General features: G+C 36.1%; 1 protein-coding gene across 5 annotated transcripts in view; it reads right to left on the reverse strand.

Moving 5' to 3' along the window:
- Nucleotides 1-20,448, reverse strand: part of LARP1B (La ribonucleoprotein 1B) — a 129,802-nt gene that overhangs the window by 101,238 nt on the left and 8,116 nt on the right. For all 5 annotated transcript variants that reach the window (XM_061191986.1, XM_061191982.1, XM_061191983.1 and 2 more), the window contains exons 2-8: nucleotides 13,930-13,988; nucleotides 13,168-13,227; nucleotides 11,048-11,222; nucleotides 8,785-8,925; nucleotides 4,310-4,453; nucleotides 3,901-4,066; nucleotides 62-206 (exon numbers count right to left, since the gene is read on the reverse strand). In XM_061191986.1, coding sequence (XP_061047969.1) covers nucleotides 62-206; nucleotides 3,901-4,066; nucleotides 4,310-4,453; nucleotides 8,785-8,925; nucleotides 11,048-11,222; nucleotides 13,168-13,227; nucleotides 13,930-13,988 — 890 coding nt within the window. The remainder of the gene's footprint in view (nucleotides 1-61; nucleotides 207-3,900; nucleotides 4,067-4,309; nucleotides 4,454-8,784; nucleotides 8,926-11,047; nucleotides 11,223-13,167; nucleotides 13,228-13,929; nucleotides 13,989-20,448) is intronic.

A 20,448-nucleotide genomic window follows, 5' to 3' on the forward strand; every position in this document is an offset into this window, starting at 1 on the left:
AGAGCGGTTTTAGGTTCACAGCATAACTAAAGTACAGACTGTTTTGTGTATGAAAAATTACCTCTAAAATGAGATTAAGGTTTGTAGTGAGAGCCTGAACACGGTGGAAACCAGCAATCAGGGAAATAGGCAAGAAACCTTGCTCATCCATCTTTCTCCTAAGAAAGAAGTCCCGTTCCAAGTTTTCTATACTGAAGTAATATTCACTGAAAAAAGAAAGAAGTAAATATAAATTTCATCAATTTATTCAACAGAATATTAAAATGTCTATGGCTTATAATATCAATTGTTATAAAACTATTTTGATTTATTAATTACATTATATACATTTAACACAACATACATAGGGTAAATATAATAACAACAAAACCCTACTGTTAGTAATTTCTCTTACACAGGTAGAAAGAAATTTAGAATACTATCTTCCCAAAAACGTACTTCTTTGTTACATCAGCTTTACCCAGGTATAAACAATTAACCATACTTTAAAACAGTTCAATAATTAACTTTTTAATGAGTCAATTAAGTGAAAAATTTCATTTCAAAGCTACTTTAACTTGCTTCATTTAAACACTAAATAACAAAGTTAAACACATCAACAGACTGCCTTCCAACTTTTTCCCATCACTGAAAATAATGGTATATTGGAAGTATTCTTTGTCAAGTTTACAGAGTAGATTAGTTTGTTTTCTAAATTGGCGGGGTACTGACATTGTTTAATACTTCCGAACCCTAGCATTCAGCACAATGCTTAGTAAAAACTGAGTGAATATGTGGGCACAGATGCACACAATTTTATATTTGAATGGTTCACTATCTCCCCCCTTCGAGAGGCAGAACTATAAAAGACGTTAAAAGTGAACAGAATACAGTTAAACAAAGAATATCTGCAACACCATGAGGTATATACATGGGCAAAAAAAATACAGAAGCAACTTATACACCTTAATCTTCTCTCTAGGAAAGTATAGAGAGAAGTGTAAATGAACAAACTGTATGATCAACAACTACAAGTTCCAAGATATAAAGATAATATGAAGAATACATACAATAATGGCATTTGAGAAACACATTTAAATTACAGCCTGCATATAAAAAAAACGAGAACAAGATTCCAGAAAAACAGAACAAGAGGATAAATAGGGGGAAATGTAGAAAAGAATAATACAAAAGAAATGCATGACATCAAATGATATGGCTTATGGTTTAAAAATCCTACACTGTTTCCAAATCACAGAGCAAGTTTTCAAAGAAGGGTGGCAAATGATAAGAAAGCACACCAGCTCATATATTTGGGAGTAAGACCGGGGAACTCAAGATACCCTTGAATTATTTAGGTCAAATTTTAACTTTGAAGAAATAATCACCTACAACTGAAAACTGGCTTTGAGCTACCTTTCACTGGGTGGGAAAAATGTCTTATTTTAGAAATGTAAATACCCAAGTTGCTTCTTTATACTCTGATATTTATCCAACTATCAAAGTGCAAAGCTCCCTTAGATCAGTGAAATACAACTGACATCGCAGTAACACTAGTAAATCATTTACTCTTCTTAAACGCTGAAGAAAATAATCGAAGTCTTGAAGAAATGAACATTCTGATTTTTGTTATGTCTCAAAAGCCCTTTCACAGTGGCTAAAATGCAGTAGGCACGTAATACATACGCATAAATTCGAAATTTTCAGACATTAAGACATCTGATTTAAACACAAGTTAAAAGTGTTCTTAGACAAAAACTTCTCTGAATAATTAGTAAGATGCCTTTTTAATCTAGTACTCTGTGAGAAACACAGTATCTAAATAAATTCATAAATCACTATTACCTACAGTATACACTTTTTAAAACTTCTAACGGGCTGCAAACATACTTATGTCTAAATCTGAATGCCAAGAGACTGCCCCAGTTAGAAATAATCAAGATCTTCCATTTTTAATATCCTGACATCAAAAATGTCAAACTATTAACATATATTTTCAGTTAAAATGATTTTAAGAACTTAACCATCCATAATACAGTTAAGCCTCCTACTTCAAAATATTTAGCATAATATTCCTGAAGTACAAGAAGTTTTTCAGTAACTTCTCAAAGAGGAAAATCCAAACCCTAATGAAGAAGCCTATCTATGTCTGAGAAACCTTAAAGACACAAAGTCAAAAGCATGACTCCTCAAATCCAGATGTCCACTAATCAGAGAGCAGTAACAGTGAAGAGCCATTCTAAACCTGGTGCTCTAGTATCTGCCAAAAACTCCGCTGCTAAATAATAACAAAAAAAGGAGTCATGCCCAATGCCATGTCTGATACTTTGTTCAGTGTCCTAGGGGACATTATCATGTCCTACCTTAGAAGCTCTGGATTCTACACTGCATGATCAGAAATTTTGTCAACACTGAAGTAGCTATGCTCCTCCCTCACTTGCATGAGAACATTAAAGGCCGATTATCCTGACATGGAGTTGCATGTCCACTGTCAGGTCTCAGAAGGGACCTGGCAGCAAGAGTTACAAAGGAAGACAGGAATAGTGTTTTGAAGTTGATAGCCACATGCCAGGCACTTTCTGCCCATAAAAAGGCCCTTTTCTTTAGTGTTTGTGTCAACTGTAACAAAAGAAGCAAAAATAAAATAAACAAGTTGCTTCATATTGTAAGCCAATCAAATCCACCATGAAGGCATCCCAGGAAGATGCCTGGCTGACGCTGATGAAGATATTATTTTCTATTAATGGACTAGGGTCCATTTTCTTTTTAAAATAAAGGTGGATGTTTTAAAAATGCTTATGGGGCTTCCCTGGTGGTGCGGTGGTTAAGAATCTGCCTGCCAATGCAGGGGACACAGGTTCGAGCCCTGGTCCGGGAAGATCCCACATGCTGCGGAGCAACTAAGCCCGTGTGCCACAACTACTGAGCCCGCGTGCCGCAACTACTGAAGCCCGCGTGCCTAGACGCCGTGCTCCGCAACAAGAGAAGCCACCGCAATGAGAAGCTCGCGCACCGCAACAAAGAGTAACCCCCACTCACCACAACTAGAGAAAGCTTGGGCGCAGCAATGAAGACCCAACAAAGCCAAAAAAATAAAAAAATAAATAAATAAAAATAAAAATGCTTATGCCTTTTCAAAAATAGCCTTTTTCCTTCCCTTTATAAGGATAAAAAAAGGTTCAAATTTCAGTAAATTAGTTAGGCACATCACTTGGAAACACTTTTCTCACCACTATATAAACACACTATATAAATATGCAAAACATCCTACACAATACTAACAGGCAGAGGGGTTACTTTTTGCTTAAAGATAATAGAAAAAACTAATATTCTCCTAAACTTCAAGTTCAATATTCAGAAAGCAACTATTATAAGAACTAAAATAAAAAGTCTAAAACTAAAAAAGATTAGGTAGTCTCCTTTGAATATGTGTCACAAAGAAAGAGAACTTAAAAGTTAAAAAACAAACTTACGATTCTGAAACCAATTGTTATAAAAGTTAGAAGATATCACCATTTTTTGCCATTTATGTTCATTTGCAAATTTTAATATAAACATTTATTTGCAAATAAGCTAAATTTCACTTGTTCAATTTCAAATATATGAAGTAGTTTTATATTCTTATATTTAATCATTCATATTATGCCATGACATTTTAACTAATATCCTTTAAGCAGAGAAGTACCTCAAGAGAGAAAGCAGGAGTCTTATATAAGTAACAACATGAACCAAAAATAAATTTTTTAAAATACTTTATACATGCTCTACTAACATTTCCTAGAAACAAAATATAAAATACTCTTAAAATGTTCTAATTTTACTAATAAACAGCTTAGAAAATGTGTTATTTTATCAATGATGTTAAAGTTCGATATTACAACGGATTTTCCTGCCCCATCTGTTTATGTCTGATTGACTTACATTTGGCGTTTAATATACTCTTTAAGCAATGCTTCTTCCACAGGATACACCTGTACGCCTGTACCATCATCATAGTAATACATCATACTGGTATTAAGTTCTGTTTGAAATGGTTGACCAGTCCTTTCACCATGTTCTTGATAACCATATGAATAATCAAAGTTCACTTGATGTAATAAAGAAAAAGAAAAATGATCACAGATTGAAAAAAAAAAAAAAAGAAATAGTTACTATAAAGAAAAATCCAAAGTGAAGTATTTCAAGGGGTAACAAACAAATACAAAACCATCTTTATTATCAGACAAGTAAAATCAGTTAAAACAGTATATGGGATAGTGGGAAAAACAGATGACTTGCACACTTTTTTCAGTGTTCATCTAATTTAACAAAACAAAAAATCAAGTCTTACATCGAGGATTTCCTCTGCCTCGTCCTCTTCCCCGTCCTCGGCCTCTTCCTCGGCCTCTAAAGGTACCTCGGATATTACCACCCTCACTTCTCACACTGGAAACTTCATCTTGATCATCTTTCTTTTCTCTTTCACGCCTCCAACCTTTTTTAAAATAAAAATATTTTTATACATTACAATTTGCAACTATGAAAACATGATTATCTTTAATGAAAACGTGGTAACCACCCCTCCCCACTTTGTAACTAGTTATTTATTAGTAACCAGTCATTCTTCAGAAAGATACAAACTTAAGTGATTCCATAGGAATTTGTCAAAATGTCTCTGGCATAAAAGACATCTTATGTATTGACATACAAAGAAGATATTCTGATAAGTAAAGTAACATACTAAAAAGATAACGAGATCGTTTGCTAAAACTGTACTGTTAAAAATTTAAGAAGTTCCAAGACAACTGAGTTTTGTACTATATAAAACTCCTAAAAAAAAAACTTATTTTCACAATAATACTTATTTTCACAAATAGGAATTTTTTTAAGGAAAGGGTGTTTCTATTTAAGTAAAAGACATTTCTTTTAAAGAAAAAAGGAAATGAAAACTGGGAGAAGATATCTGCAGCACAATATAGCAGTTATATCCAGAATACATATAGAACCCATACAAATGTCTCTTATGCCCTCGTGCATCCTCTCTCTCTCTCTCTGTGTCACACACACACAAACACACACACACACACACACCCCGCAACCAAATAGGAAAAATCATTAAAAGACTGGCAGGGCAAACAAGGAAATGCAAATAGACAATAAAAAAAACGGTGCTCAGCCTCAGTGGCCTTGAGAAATGCAAATTAAGACAATGAAAGAGTATTTTTTTTATCTGTCCCAGTCTGAAAAACATTTTAAGGTCCCATAATATCAATTTTTTTTGTTTTATTTTTTTGTTTTGTTTTTTCTTTTTTGGCTGTACTTTGTAGCATGAGGGATCCTAGTTCCCCGACCAAGGATCGAGATCAAACCTGTACCCTCTGCAGTCCTGCAGTGGGAGCACAGAGTCCCAACCACTGGACCGCCAGGGAATTCCCAATAGCAAATGTTGACCAAGACAGAACTTTTGTATAATGCTGGAGTAAAAACAAGTACATTTCAATTCTGAAAAACAATTGGAAACAATCAAATAAATGTAAAGGTATGTATACCCCAGAGACCAGGGTGTTTCAACCATGGCATAACTGACGTTTTGAGCCAGATAACTCTTTAGTGTGGAGGCTGTCCTGGGTACTGTAGGATGTTTAGCGATATCCTTGGTCTCTACTCACTAGATACCAGTAGCAAGTTTTAGAATTTTAAAGTCATATTTTGTGGACAATTGAGTAAATATAACTATTGACTAGATTTTAGATGATATAATGAATCAGTGTTGATTTTCTTAGATGCTGCATTTTCTTGGGACATCAGTGCTGAAGTGTCACAATATCTGCAAGGTACTTTCAAATGATTCAGCAGATGGATGAATTAAAGATAGCAGAGTTACTATCTCTAGATGGTGATTAGACAGGGACTCACTGTACAGTGCTTTCACAGGACAATATGCCTTAAAAATTATCAGACTTAAAAGATTTCAGTAGAAAACTATAAAAGCAAATGCTCAGGGAATTCCCTGGCGGTCCAGTGGTTAGGACTCAAAACTTTCACTGCCAAAGGCACGGGTTCAATCCCTGGTCGGGGAACTAAGATCCCACAAGCTGCATGGGGTGGCCAAAAAAACCCAAACAAATAAAAAACACAAATGCTCAGCCAACTGCTTCCACATATCCTCCTGTCCTCTTCTTTCTGAAACTTGAACAAACCCTGCTGAAATAATGTATCTGGGGAATGATTTTTTTTTTAATTAATTAATTTTATTTATTTATTTTTGGCTGTGTTGGGTCTTTGTTGCTGTGCACGGGCCTTCTCTAGTTGTGGCGAGCAGGGGCTACTTTCGTTGTGGTGCGTGGGCTTCTCATTGTGATGGCTTCTCTTGTTGCAGACCACAGGCTCTAGGTGCACTGGCCTCAGTAGTTGTGGCACACGGGCTCAGCAGTTGTGGCTCACGGGCTCTAGAGCTCAGGCTCAGTAGTTGTGGCGCACAGGCTTAGTTGCTCCGCGGCATGCGGGATCTTCCCAGACCAGGGCTCGAACCCGTGTCCCCTGCATTGGCAGGCGGATTCTTAACCACTGCGCCACCAGGGAAGTCCCTGATGGGACACTTTATGATGGATGGATAAGGCTAACAACACCTGAACCAACTCAACCGCAACACAATCTGAAAGTAAGACACCCAGACATTTTATTCCTACTGCTGTGACACAAACACACTATGAAATATTCCTACCAAAACAAAAATAAAAACAAAAATAAACTGGATCCTAACCAAACTCTAGTTATTATTACCAGTTACACTTAGAAAAGACAAAGGAACATGTTAAGGAGTATCACAATAAAGCATTTAGCCAAATCCAAAATATGGGAAATTCCACAAGACATATGACCTAACATATAGCAAAGGAAAGAAACACTGGTGGAACTTCCCTGGTGGCGCAGTGGTTAAGAATCCGTCTGCCAATGCAGGGGACACAGGTTCGAGCCCTGGTCCGGGAAGATCCCACATGCCACGGAGCAACTAAGCCTGTGCGCCACCACTACTGAGCCTGCGCTATACAGCCCGCAAGCCACAACTACTGAGTCCACATGCCACAACTACTGAGTCCACATACCACAACAACTGAAGCTGGCATGCCTAGAGCCCGTGCTCTGCAACAAAGAGAAGCCACCGCCATGAGAAGCCTGCGGACCAAAACAAAGAGTAGCCCCCATATCCGCAACTAAAGAAAGCCTGCGTGCAGCAACAAAGACCCAACGCAGTCAAAAATAAAGTAAATTAATTAATTAAAAAAAAAAAAAGAAACATTTGGCAATTTCTTATTACGTTAAGTATACGTTTACCAGGGACTTCCTTGGCAGTCCAGTGGTTACTACTCCACGCTTTCACTGCAGGGGGCATGTGTTCAATCCCTAGTCGGGGAACTAAGATCCCGCATGCTGCATGGCACAGCAAAAAAATATACACACACACACACGTTTACCATACCACCTAGCAATCTACCCCTATATGTTTACCTGAAAATCTAAGACATATGCCCAAAGGCTTGTATACAAATGTTCATGGCGGCATTCCTCATAACAGGCAAAAACTGGTAACAAGCCAAATATCCACCAACATGAATGGATAAAGGAGAATATCCATTCAATAGAAAACTATTATGCAATAAAGAGGTAGAAACTACTGATATATGGAACAATACTGATGAATGTGAAAATCATTATGCTGAGCAAAAGAACACAAGAGGATATAATTTATATTACACAGTTCAATTTATATGAAATTCTGAAAAGATAAATCAAATCTGACAGAAAGTAGACTCGTGGTTAGGGGACTTGACAGTAATTTCAGTGTACTTTAATATATATAATTATTAACTCAGTAAAGTTGACTTTTTAAAGAAGGATCCAGAAACCACCCAGAAGAGGCTCCCACTAGCCAACTCTGGGACAATTTGAGCATCAAATTGAACAATCATGATAACAATTTCAACCACTGAAAACATAAGAAGCCTTTAGTCCACACTGATAATAGGAAGTTGTTCTTTACAGTGGAATGCCAGCTAATAAATATAGAAAGAATGACGCAGTAAGACAAATACCAGTATAGTGAAATTCTGAAGATTACCTATTCAGCATTTGCAACCATCATGGTAATAATCAGGCAAGAATAAAAATCACCAATGGAAACTGAAGCTCATATGAAAAGTCTGATGAAAAAATGGGTATTCCCACAGTCTCAAAGTCTCTCTCCACAAATTACATGTTAATTACCAAGGGAAAAAGGGTATCTTTACAATAAAGAAACCTGGAGTACCTCATCTTAACCAAGTGCTCAAAGTTAATATCACCAATAATAAGATAAACCAATACCACATGTGTTTCCAAGTTATACACTACAAAGAAAACCATTTAACTTTTGCAGTATTCCTGCCAAAAATTTATAACCCAAATCCAATCATGAGGAAACATCAGAAAACCCGAAGTAAGGTATAGCTACCACATTACTGTCCTATAGCCTTCAGAAAAAATCAACGTCATGAAAGACAAAAGCAGAAGAATTATTCCAGACTAATGGAGACAACTAAAAGCAATGGGTGATCACAGATTAGATCCCGGAAAAGAGGAGAAAAAAACTGTAAAGGGCATTATTGAGAAATTCTGCCTGTGGATAGTCAGTGTATTACTGATCTTATGATACATACTCTGAAGGTATTTAGGGTTAAAGGGGCACAATGTCTGCAGCTTACTCTCAAATACTTTATACTATACATGGTTATTAAAATAGTAAGATTAAGACTAGATTAGTCATTTTTCTCTTAGAATGTTACTTACTTCGTGTGTCATTTCTCCTATTGTTATGTGATGATTTATTTGCTTCAGGTTGACATCTTGAGCTATTCCGGGACCCTGGTCTTTCTTGACTGTCTGGTCTTACATCATCTAAGTGGAGTGGTACCCATTTGTGCTTATTAGCTTGAAGAAAACAAAATAAAATCATTTAATGACAATGCACAATTTTCATTAAAGCTTTGCAATTGTGAAAGCACTCTAAATTTTAATTAAATAAATGAAAGACTTAATTTGTCCTTAAAGGGATTACTTGTAGAGTACCAAAATGATTTTCTTCTGCTCCCCCAGCTCTTTAATAAACTTGTTTGGGCAAATAATAAGTTTCTAAAACTCAAGTGAAAAGCCAGTGATAGAGTATCATTGGAATTCTTTTGCTTTTAGGTGAAATGCACACTCTTCTGTTTAATTCTGACAAATAAGCCATAAAAAATATTAAGTGTACACACTACTCCCATCTAATACTTGATACTTAGGCTTCAGAACAGGGTATACCTGATAACTGTTTGACCAGTGATTCAAAACACTTTTAGTTTCAAATCACTGCCTCAAATATTAATTTATCCAGCATCACTACTAATGAAAGAGCTTTTTCAAAATAAAGTTTAAATATAAAATCTGTCTAACTGCATTTGATAAATCTTTGTATAGCTACTACACATTTTCCTAACTTCTTAAGAGATACAAGCAATTTAAAGCTTCTTATTGACTAAATGATAGTGTAATTAATTGTTATATTTAGTATAGTGAAATTCTGAAGGTTACCTATTCATGAATTCCATAGTTAAGGTTTCAAAATGTTCAGTCTTCTGTCCACTATATATTTCAACTAAAACAAAAAGACTCATGGGCAAAGGAAAAACTATCAAAGTAATTAAGGGAATATTAGTGTACTAATCTCCTACTAATACTGTAAACTACAGACAGATAAGGAAAAGAGAATATGAAAGAATCTAAAAACTCCTTAAAGTCTATACTGTAAATTCTATCAATGAGATTCTTTGGGCATAAATAAGCACTTGTGTTAAAGATAAACTTGTGTGCTCTAAGGAGAGTCAATTCATGACCTGATTATATAAAATTACTTTAACTACAAACACCCACATTTTAGTGTTGGCTAATCAGTTTTAATTGAAGCAACTAACAAGGAAGACAAATTTTAGAGCAGGATAGGTCTTGTTACCTGTATGACTTCTAGACAGTCAAAAAGACTACTTACGTATCAAAGGAGCATGAAAAAGGTAAGTGATTAAGCATTCAAGAAATGGGGAAAATTTTTTTAACAACCACATGGTTGTCCTACTGCCACCACTTCTGAGCAATTACCCTTGGCATACTATATCGAGTGAGCCTCATGATTACCCTGCAGCTAAGGATTATAATAGGCATCAAAAAACAAAAATTCAAGTAAGTGCTCAGTATATGGTAGGCTGTTAGTTCCATTATTAAAGAAGTTGGCTGGCAACTACTTCATCATGAAATGTCCCCTCCCATGCCCCATCACCTCCAAGAATTAAAATGCTTCAATGGCTTCCCACAGCACTTAAAATGCCAATTCCAAGTTACCAAAGCCCTGAATAACGTGGACCTTGCCTACCTCTCCAATAGCACCCCCTGCCCTCTCCCCAGTGTTCACTTTGCCTCAGAAGGTCACTTTACTGACCTTCTGACAGTTTAAAGAACTTTTCTGCCTAAAAACCCCTGAAGACACTTTTATTGAGACTCAGAACACTGAATGAGAATATGCTTTTACCAGTTAAATCATAATCTGTCCCTAGACACATGAGAAGTTCCTAAAAGAATATGGAAAAGGATGTAAAGACAATATTTTTTTCCTTCAAAGCATAATGGGGGAATGCAATGAGGAAAAAGAGTTGACCAAGATTGTTCTCAATTTTGTCTCAGAAAAATATTTTCTCAAAATTTCCTGAAAAAAAGGGAGCCGTTCCAATGCAGATTTAAAAAACAATAGTTATCATACAACTTTCCAAGAATATATCTACACCCACCTCTATAGATGGAATTTAAATCCATTCTTACATAAAATACAAGTCAAATGTAGAGAGGAAAGTCTCATAGTTCAGAAATGCTACAAAAGTAACATCAGTTACCACTGTAGATGGTATCCTGAAGAAATCTAAACTACTAACTGGTGACTACCAGGAATCAACTGATTAAATACAATTCTTCATTACTACAACTCTCTTCAAAAACTTAAAAATCAAAATGAAGATATAAACAAACTAACCTTTCTTTCGTTGATTACTTGACTGAGCCTCATCCTCACTGACATTTTCACCAGGACCATCTAATTTTGTTTCCCGGCTTTCTTTGCTTTCACTGTTACTTCTCTTCTCAACCTTGTCTTCTCTTTCTTTTCTATTTTGTGGCTTCTTATTTCCTAGGCTGATGACACTCTGACACTGCAAAAAGGTTTTCTGAATGAAATAATTTTCATGAACATTTTCACTAACATATCCAAAAATCTGTGGTAACACCTTACCAAATATCGCAAAACGAATGACAATTTTTATCAAAAATAAAAAACTACTTTACAAAAGACACTGTTAAAAGTCATTTGAAAAACTGGAAGAAAATATTTGCTAAGTATTTGATAAAAGGACTTGTATCTAAAATATATAATGAACTCTATAATGCAGTAACAAGAAAACAATTGAAATGTGGGCTAGAGTCGAACAGACACTTCATCAAAAAGATATACTGGGCTTCCCTGGTGGCGCAGTGGTTGAGAGTCTGCCTGCCAATGCATGGGACACGGGTTCGAGCCCTGGTCTGGGAAGATCCCACATGCCGCGGAGCAACTGAGCCCGTGAGCCACAATTACTGAACCTGGGCGTCTGGAGCCTGTGCTCCGCAACGGGAGAGGCCGCGATAGTGAGAGGCCCGCGCACCGCGATGAAGAGTGGCCCCCGCTCGCCGCAACTGGGGAAAGCCCTCGCACAGAAACGAAGACCCAACACAGCCAAAACTAACTAAATAAATAAATTAAAAAAAAAAAAAAAGATATACTGATGACAAATGTACATGAAAATGTGCTTGACATCATTAGAAAAATGCAAATTAAAAACTATAGTGTGATACCACTATACACCTACTAGACTCACTAAAATTAAAAGGCTGACCACATCGAGTATTAGTGAGGCTATAGAATAACTATAATTCTCATACACTGCTGGTGGAATAAAAAGTTTGGTAGTTTTAAAAGTTAAATAAATAGCTACCATAAAATCCAACCATTCTACTCCCAAAAAAAATAAAAGCATTATTCCATGCAAAATTTTGTACACAAATGTTTATATAGCAGCTTTATTCTAAATAGCCAAAAACTGGAATCAACACAAATGTCCACCAATAGGTGAATGGACAGCGTTATATCCATACAATGGAGTACTACCAGAAAATAAGAAGGAAAGAACTACTAATACATATAACATAAATAAATCTCAAAATAATTAAGCTAAATGAAAGCCAGAAAAAAAAAAAAGAATGCATCCTGTATGACTCCACTTACATAAAATTGTAGAAAATGCATTGTAAATCAACTATACTCCAATAAAAAAAAAAAAAAACTGTAGAAAATGCAAATTAACTAAGTGACAGAAAGCCTATCAGTGGTTGTCTGGGATGATGGGGTGAGGGGGTGGAATGTGACAGGAAGAATTACAAATTAAGTTCATTATCTTGTTTGTGGCAAAGGTTTCATAGGTCAAAGCATATCAAACTGTACACTTTATATATGTGCAGTTTATCATGTCATTTATACACCAATTAAGCTGCTTTATATGTTGTTTAAACTACACACCAATAATTCTGCACAAATTACAAATAGCAAGATGTACAGTGTCAAATGAAACCATGTAACCAGATACCATATATGCTACTTCTCTAAAAAGACTTTTGATAGAATATCCCAGAACATCTTTTAGAACTTCTTTCATAGATAAATTAAAAATCCATTTACTGAACATCTCTTGATATGATATATATGCATATATATTCATGTGTATATATAGAGTTAGGACTTCAACACATTGAAAAGACTAACTCAAGAGAAAACATATATAGAATACACTCTGAAACACAAAATGGGCTTCACTTAGACACATTAAAAAGTAATCTATTTGTAGGCATTACGTGAAGCTGACAGCATGGTACCCCATCCTTTCCAAATGTGTGGTCCTGAGAATACAACCAGATGAAGGCAATGTGATGAATGAAATCAAGGTATCTGAAAAATGGGTATTTTATTAATGCAATTCTCTAAATTTGAAGTAAAATTCAGCATGTTAAAAGGAGAATACCTTCCCTTTATCTAAAAAAAAAAAGAAGTCTTAAAACAATACTCACTTCAGTGTTCACTAATTCACTTGGTGTTGGCCAGTTCGCCATATCGCTGAAATCACTAGCCTAAGAGGTAAATAAAAGAAGTGTTATGTCTGCAATTTAGAAATTTTAAATAGAAAAAATATTTTCTAAAAGTGAAAGCAGGGCTTCCCTGGTGGCGCAGTGGTTGAGAATCTGCCTGCCAATGCAGGGGACACGGGTTCGAGCCCTGGTCTGGGAAGATCCCACATGCCGCGGAGCAACTAGGCCCGTGAGCCACAATTACTGAGCCTGCGCGTCTGGAGCCTGTGCTCCGCAACAAGAGCGGCCGCGATAATGAGAGGCCCGTGCACCACGATGAAGAGTGGCCCCCACTTGCCACAACTAGAGAAAGCCCTCGCACAGAAACGAAGACCCAACACAGCCATAAATAAATAAATAAATAAATAAAATTAAAAAAAAAATAAAAAAGTGAAAGCAATTTTTAAAATCACCCTCATTCAATTATATGCAGGCATTTGCCGAAATAATGCAAAACCTTCTCCAAACAACAGAGCACAGCAAGAGGAATGTCTTATGATCCAACTTGTGGCATGAATAATGACCTTGACTAAACTGATAGAGACAGGATAACAGAGGCATATGGGGATTTGGATAAAGGCTACAATTCTCTAGTATATTAACTTTAAACTAACATCAATGATAGACTTAGAAGAGAAAAATACACAATAATCTAAGAGGAGTTCCTTTCAAAATAGTTAAAAACTATTTCTTGTCATGACATACCTTGTTGGATTTCTTTGTCTTGAGTTTTCCTGCTTTTATAATTTGGGGGGAACTGAGCTCTAAAACAAAACAAAACAAAACAAAAAACCATAGAATTGTTTTTACAACCACATCATGCAAAATATTTAACAAAATAACAATTAAACCAATTTCAGTTAAGTCAGTGGAATAATTATTCTCAACAAAATCCAAAGTTCTGAGACACAAATTCCTAACAAGAAATCAACTACATTTCAAATGTAGATTCAAAGTGGTCTTCAGTGTTCAAATCAAGAAGTAGAAAATATTAACAGTTTACTTACACTGAACTGATAGAACAATCCATTCACTAACAGAATGTAACACGGAAAAATTAGCAATATAACATGTTTTAATACAGTAAAGTTAATGAATCAATTCCCAATGGGATACATTTTTCTATATATATTATATATACATATAAATACATTCACATGCATCAAGGAGCATGCAGAAAATAAATCAGAAGACTTCAAACTATTTGTCATCAGAAAACAAAGTTTGGCAAACTAGTAGGCTGTATCTAGATCCAAGCCATAAAAAATAGAAGCGATCTCTGTAAAAGTTTGCACAAGACTATCACGGTATCATCACTTGTCCCTCTTGAATAAGAACACAAACATTGACAAATATAGTCTTCATTGTAATGAAGCTTTACAGTGTCTTGTATCTTGATTCATTATCTACCATGATGATCATCTAGCTAAACATGACCTAAACATTAAAAAGCAGAATAAAAGTGGGATCTGCAGCTACAGAAAACACAGTAATTCCGCAAAACATGAATCCCATAAATCATGGCAATGACCAATTCATAGACTAAAATAAAGCAATCTTTGAGTTAAAACCCAGAAACATTCAAATAAGATTTCATGAAAGGAAGATTGATCAAGGATGAAGACATCACCAGGGATGGGCACACAGGGATCTTGAATACTGTAGTAATTCTATTTCTAAAGAAGAATAGTGAGTACATGGGTATTTGCTTTATACTTCTTTATACTTTAGGGACACATATATAAGTGTATACATATGTGTCAATGTGCATAAGGATAAATACTTCACTAACAAAAATGAGATACAGGAAAAAATATGGACAGATAGGACAAAAAGGGAAGCAGGAAAAAATCTAATTTAACAAAAACAATATTTGAACATTAGAATTTGACTGAGGTATATTTTGTAAATACCACATATATTGTATGGAAGTTATACAGTATAGAACATTTGAAAGACCTTTCCCTCAACAAAGTAGAAAACATGTCCCAAAATACTGCTAGGTCAAGTAAATTAAGTGCCTGGTGGTTACAAAACACAGTCTTATACAAACTACTAGATGTACTGAAAAGTATTTAGGGATAGGCCACACAAGCGAGTTTTATTACAAATCAATTAGACATTAATAATCACAAAATTAAGGTCAGAAATTTAAAAAATTATTCTGACCACATAAAAATAAAAAAACTGTTTAACTTCAATATTAAATATGTTATTTACAAACCAAAAAATATTTGAGCATGAGTTAATAATCTATTGCTTTAAAATCAGGGGACTTCCCTTGCAGTCCAGTGATTAAGAATCTGCCCTCCAATGCAGGGGTCACGGGTTCGATCCCTGGTCAGGGAGCTAAGATCCCACATGCCTCCTGGCCAAAAAACCAAAACATAAAACAGAAGCAATATTGTAACAAATTCAATAAAGACTTTAAAAATGGTCCACATCAAAATAAAAATCTTTAAAAAACAAAAATTAAACAAATTAAAAAAATAAAAATAAAAGGGAGAGAGATTTTGATTTCAATAAATTCTTTTGAACTCAAAAATTTTGGATTTTTGTTTAAATTTTACTCTCTCAACTTCAACTCCTCCTCAGGAAATACAATGGGAAAAAAGTGCACATTTAACTCTGTGCCCTCTATAATTCTGACATTTTATTGATGGAGTATCATGAAGTACACAATCAATACTGTAATTTATTCTCAATAAAAGGTATTTGACAAATTATGGTGGCCAATGTGGTTGGATACACTGGAATAGGAAAGTGATTTCTTTTCTTTCTTTTTTTTTTAAATAACTTTTTTTATTAAAATAAATTTATTTATTTATTTATTTATTTATTTTTGGCTGTGTTGGGTCTTCATTGCTGCGTGCGGGCTTTCTCTAGTTGCGGTGAGCGGGGGCTACTCTTCGTTGCGGTGCGTGGGCTTCTCACTGTGGTGGCTTCTCTTGTGAAGCACAGGCTCTAGGTGCACGGGCTTCAGTAGTTGTGGCACGTGGGCTCAGTAGTTGTGGCTCACGAGCTCTAGAGTGCAGGCTCAGTAGTTGTGGCGCATGGGCTTAGTTGCTCCGCGGCATGTGGGATCTTCCCAGACCAGGGCTTGAACCCGTGTCCCCTGCATTGGCAGGTGGATTCTTAACCACTGCGCCACAAGGGAAGCCCGGAAAGTGATTTCTTAATATTGGTTACTAAATGGCTCTTACAGTTAATTTACTTTTTTTAAAATAAATTTATTTATTTATTTTTGGCTGCGTTGGGTCTTCGTTGCTGCACGCGGGCTTCCTCTAGTTGTGGTGAGCGGGCGTTACTCTTCGTTGTGGTGCATGGGCTTCTCATTGCGGTGGCTTCTCTTGTGGAGCACGGGCTCTAGGTGAGCACGCTCAGTAGTTGTGGCACACGGGCTTAGTTGCTCCGCAGCATGTGGGATCTTCCTGGACCAGGGATTGAACCCGTGTCCCCTGCATTGGCAGGCGGATTCTTAACCACTGTGCCACCAGGGAAGCCCCTAATTTTCTTTTTTAAAAGGAAGACTTTCCTGGAACATTCCTGCTCCCAAGTCCCAATTCCTACCACAGAAACAGTAAGTTTCCTGATTAATGAGTTTAGGAAAAGAACTGACTTGCAAAGCCAACACCTTTCCGCCCTTTTCTTTGGGAGCTAGCTGTCCACAAAAAGCAAGCATTCTGGTCTGCTCCTTCATGCTGTCAACTTCACAGGGCAGACTCCCTAACAGAGGTAGAAGGGGAACATGCAGATGTGCAATGCCAAATGTGAACACATTTGTCTAATTCCAAGTTCAACATAAGCAAGTCCTTTGTGCTGCTCTTAGACCACCTCATCAACCCACTCTTTTTCCGTTAAAAGAATGACACTGAGCTTTTAAAAAAAATAAATAAATCTGAGTAAAAGATAAAGAGATGATTCAAAAACGAAATACCAGTGGCCAAATATGAAATGTTAACTCAATTGTACTAAGAAATGTAAAGTAAAACAGAACAGTTATCACCTATCATTCTGACAAAACAGAGAATGCCAAGCATTGACCCGCCTATATAAAAGGACATTTCTCTCATGCTGTTGGAATGAGTATTAAGTAGTAGAACCTTTCAAGGGTAATCTGTCATTTAAAATGTATATACTTTTTGGGGAATTTCCTGGCGGTCCAGTGGTTAGGCCTCCATGTTCTCACTGCCAAGGGCCCAGGTTCAATATCTGGTCAGGAAACTAAAATCCCACAAGCCGTGTGGCCAAAATAATAATAATAATAATAATAAAATATATATACTTTTTTATAAGATAGATAACCAACAAGAACCTACTGTATAGTACAGGGAATTCTACTCAATATTCTGTGATAACCTATATGAGAAGATAACCAACAAGGACCTACTGTACAGTACAGGGAATTCTACTCAATATTTTGTGATAACCTATATGAGAAAAGAATCTGAAAAAGAATGAATATATGTGTATATATATAACTGAATCACTCTGCTGTACACCTGAAACTAACATACACTGTAAATCAACTATAATCCAATAAAATTTTTAAAAATAAATAAAGTAAAATAAAATGTATATACTTTTTAATGAAACAATTCCATTTCTGAGAAATTATCTGGTAATCAAGACAAGGTGCAAAGATGTCAGTATGAGATGTTCACTGCAGGGACTTCCCTGTAGGTCCAGTGGTTAAGACTCCATGCTTCCACTGCAGTGGGCACAGGTGCAATCCCTGGTCAGGGAGCTAAGATACTGCAGGCTGAGCAGCACGGCCCCCCCACCAAAAAAACAAAAAAATGTTCACTGTAGGTTTACGGATAACTGTATTTAAATAAATGACCTCAGGACTTCCCTGGTAGTGCAGTAGTTAAGAATCCGCCTGCCAATACAGGGGACACAGGTTCGAGCCCTAGTCCAGGAATATCCCACATACTACAGAGCAAATAAGCCCGTGCACCACAACTACTGAGCCTGGGCTCTAGAGCCTGCTAGCCACAACTACTGAAGCCCACACGCCTAAGAGCCCGTGCACCACAACAAGAGAAGCTACCACAATAAGAAGCCTGTGCACCGAAACGAAGAGTAGCCCCCACTCGCTGCAACTAGATAAAGCCTGTGCACAGCAATGAAGACCCAACGCAGCCAAAAATAAAATAAATAAATTAATTAATTACCAAAAAAAGAAAACAATATTTTCATTTTCCCACGTTCCAACCAAAATGGAGGAAACTGCCCTCCTACCATATCATTAGAAAAAACCTAAGACTGAAAAAGAAAGCCAACCTAAAAATTAAAGAAATTTTAATTAAAAAAATTTTTTTCAGGCAGATGAAACCTAAGAAATGTAAGCTACCAGTGGCTCCAAGTATACATAAATATACATGAACAAGTGTGTGATCGTCACATATCCATTTTTCAAACATCACTAGTGAGCTACTATACAACTTCTTTGAATATTATCCTAATATCTTAATCTATAAGGAAACAATTCCTAATAGATGAGGAATTCATTTTAAGAGCTTGGATAGTGAAAACAAAAACTGCAGTATGATGGGCGATTTTACTCATGACCATAATCTTTAGCAAAGCTTTAATTAAGAAAACGCATTGAGAGTTATGAATCACATGTTTTATTACATTTAAGGGAAAAATGTCATAAAATGCTATTTTGCTACAGTAAATAAGTGCCTTAAAAAAATGTGAAAAAAAGCGAGATAACCTCATCCACCAGAGGGCAGACAGCAGAGGCAAGAAGAACTACAATTCTGCAGCCTGTGGAAGGAAAACCATTCACAGAAAGATAGACAAAATGAAAAGGCAGAGGACTTTGCACCAGATGAAGGAACAAGATAAAACCCCAGAAAAATAACTAAATGAAGTGGAGATACGTAACCTTCCAGAAAAAAAATTCAGAATAATGATAGTGAAGATGATCCAGGACCTTGGAAAAAGAATGGAGGCAAAGATCGAGAAGATGCAAGAAACGTTTAACAAAGACCTAGAAGAATTAAAGAACAAACACCTAGAAGAATTAAAGAACAAACCAACAGAGATGAACAATACAATAACTGAAATGAAAAATACACTAGAAGGAACCAATAGCAGAATAACTGAGGCAGAAGAATGGATAAGTGACCTGGAAGACAGAATGGTGGAATTCACTGCCACGGAACAGAATAAACAAAAAAGAATGAAAAGAAATGAAGACAGCCTGAGACCTTTGGGACAATATTAAACACAACAACATTCGCATTATAGGGGTCCCAGAAGGAAAAGAGAGAGAGATAGGACCTGAGAAAATATGTGAAGAGATTATAGTCGAAAACTTCCCTAACATGGGAAAGGAAATAGCCACCCAAGTCCAGGAAGCGCAGAGAGTCCCAGGCAGGATAAACCAAAGAAGAAACACACCAAGACACATAGTAATCAAACTGACAAAAATTAAACACAAAGAAAAATTATTGAAAGCAGCAAGGGAAAAATGACAAATAACATACAAGGGAACTCCCATAAGGTTAACAGCTGATTTCTCAGCAGAAACTCTACAAGCCAGAAGGGAGTGGCACGATATATTTAAAGTGATGAAAGGGAAGAACCTACAACCAAGATTACTCTACCTGGCAAGGATCTCATTCAGATTCGATGGAGAAATCAGAAGCTTTACAGAAAAGCAAAAGCTAAGAGAATTCAGCACCACCACACCAGATCTACAACAAATGCAAAAGGAACTTCTCTAAGGGGGAAACACAAGAGAAGAAAAGGACCTACAAAAACAAACCCAAAACAATTAAGAAAATGGTCATAGGAACATACATATCGATAATTACCTTAAACGTGAATGGATTAAATGCTCCAACCAAAAGACACAGGCTTGCTGAATGGATACAAAAACAAGACCCATATATACTCTGTCTACAAGAGACCCACTTCAGACCTAGGGACATATACAGACTGAAAGTGAGGAAATGGAAAAAGATATTCCATGCAAATGGAAATCAAAAGAAAGCGGGAGTAGCAATTCTCATACGAGATAAAATAGACTTTAAGATAAAGAATATTACAAGAGACAAGGAAGGACACTACATAATGATCAAAGGATCAATCCAAGAAGAAGATACAACAATTATAAATATATATACACCCAACATAGGAGCACCTCAATACATAAGGCAAATGCTAACAGCCATAAAAGAGGAAAACCAACAGTAACACAATAATAGT

The sequence above is a fragment of the Eubalaena glacialis genome, chromosome 5, assembly GCF_028564815.1.
Source record: "Eubalaena glacialis isolate mEubGla1 chromosome 5, mEubGla1.1.hap2.+ XY, whole genome shotgun sequence".
NCBI classification, from domain to species: domain Eukaryota; kingdom Metazoa; phylum Chordata; class Mammalia; order Artiodactyla; family Balaenidae; genus Eubalaena; species Eubalaena glacialis.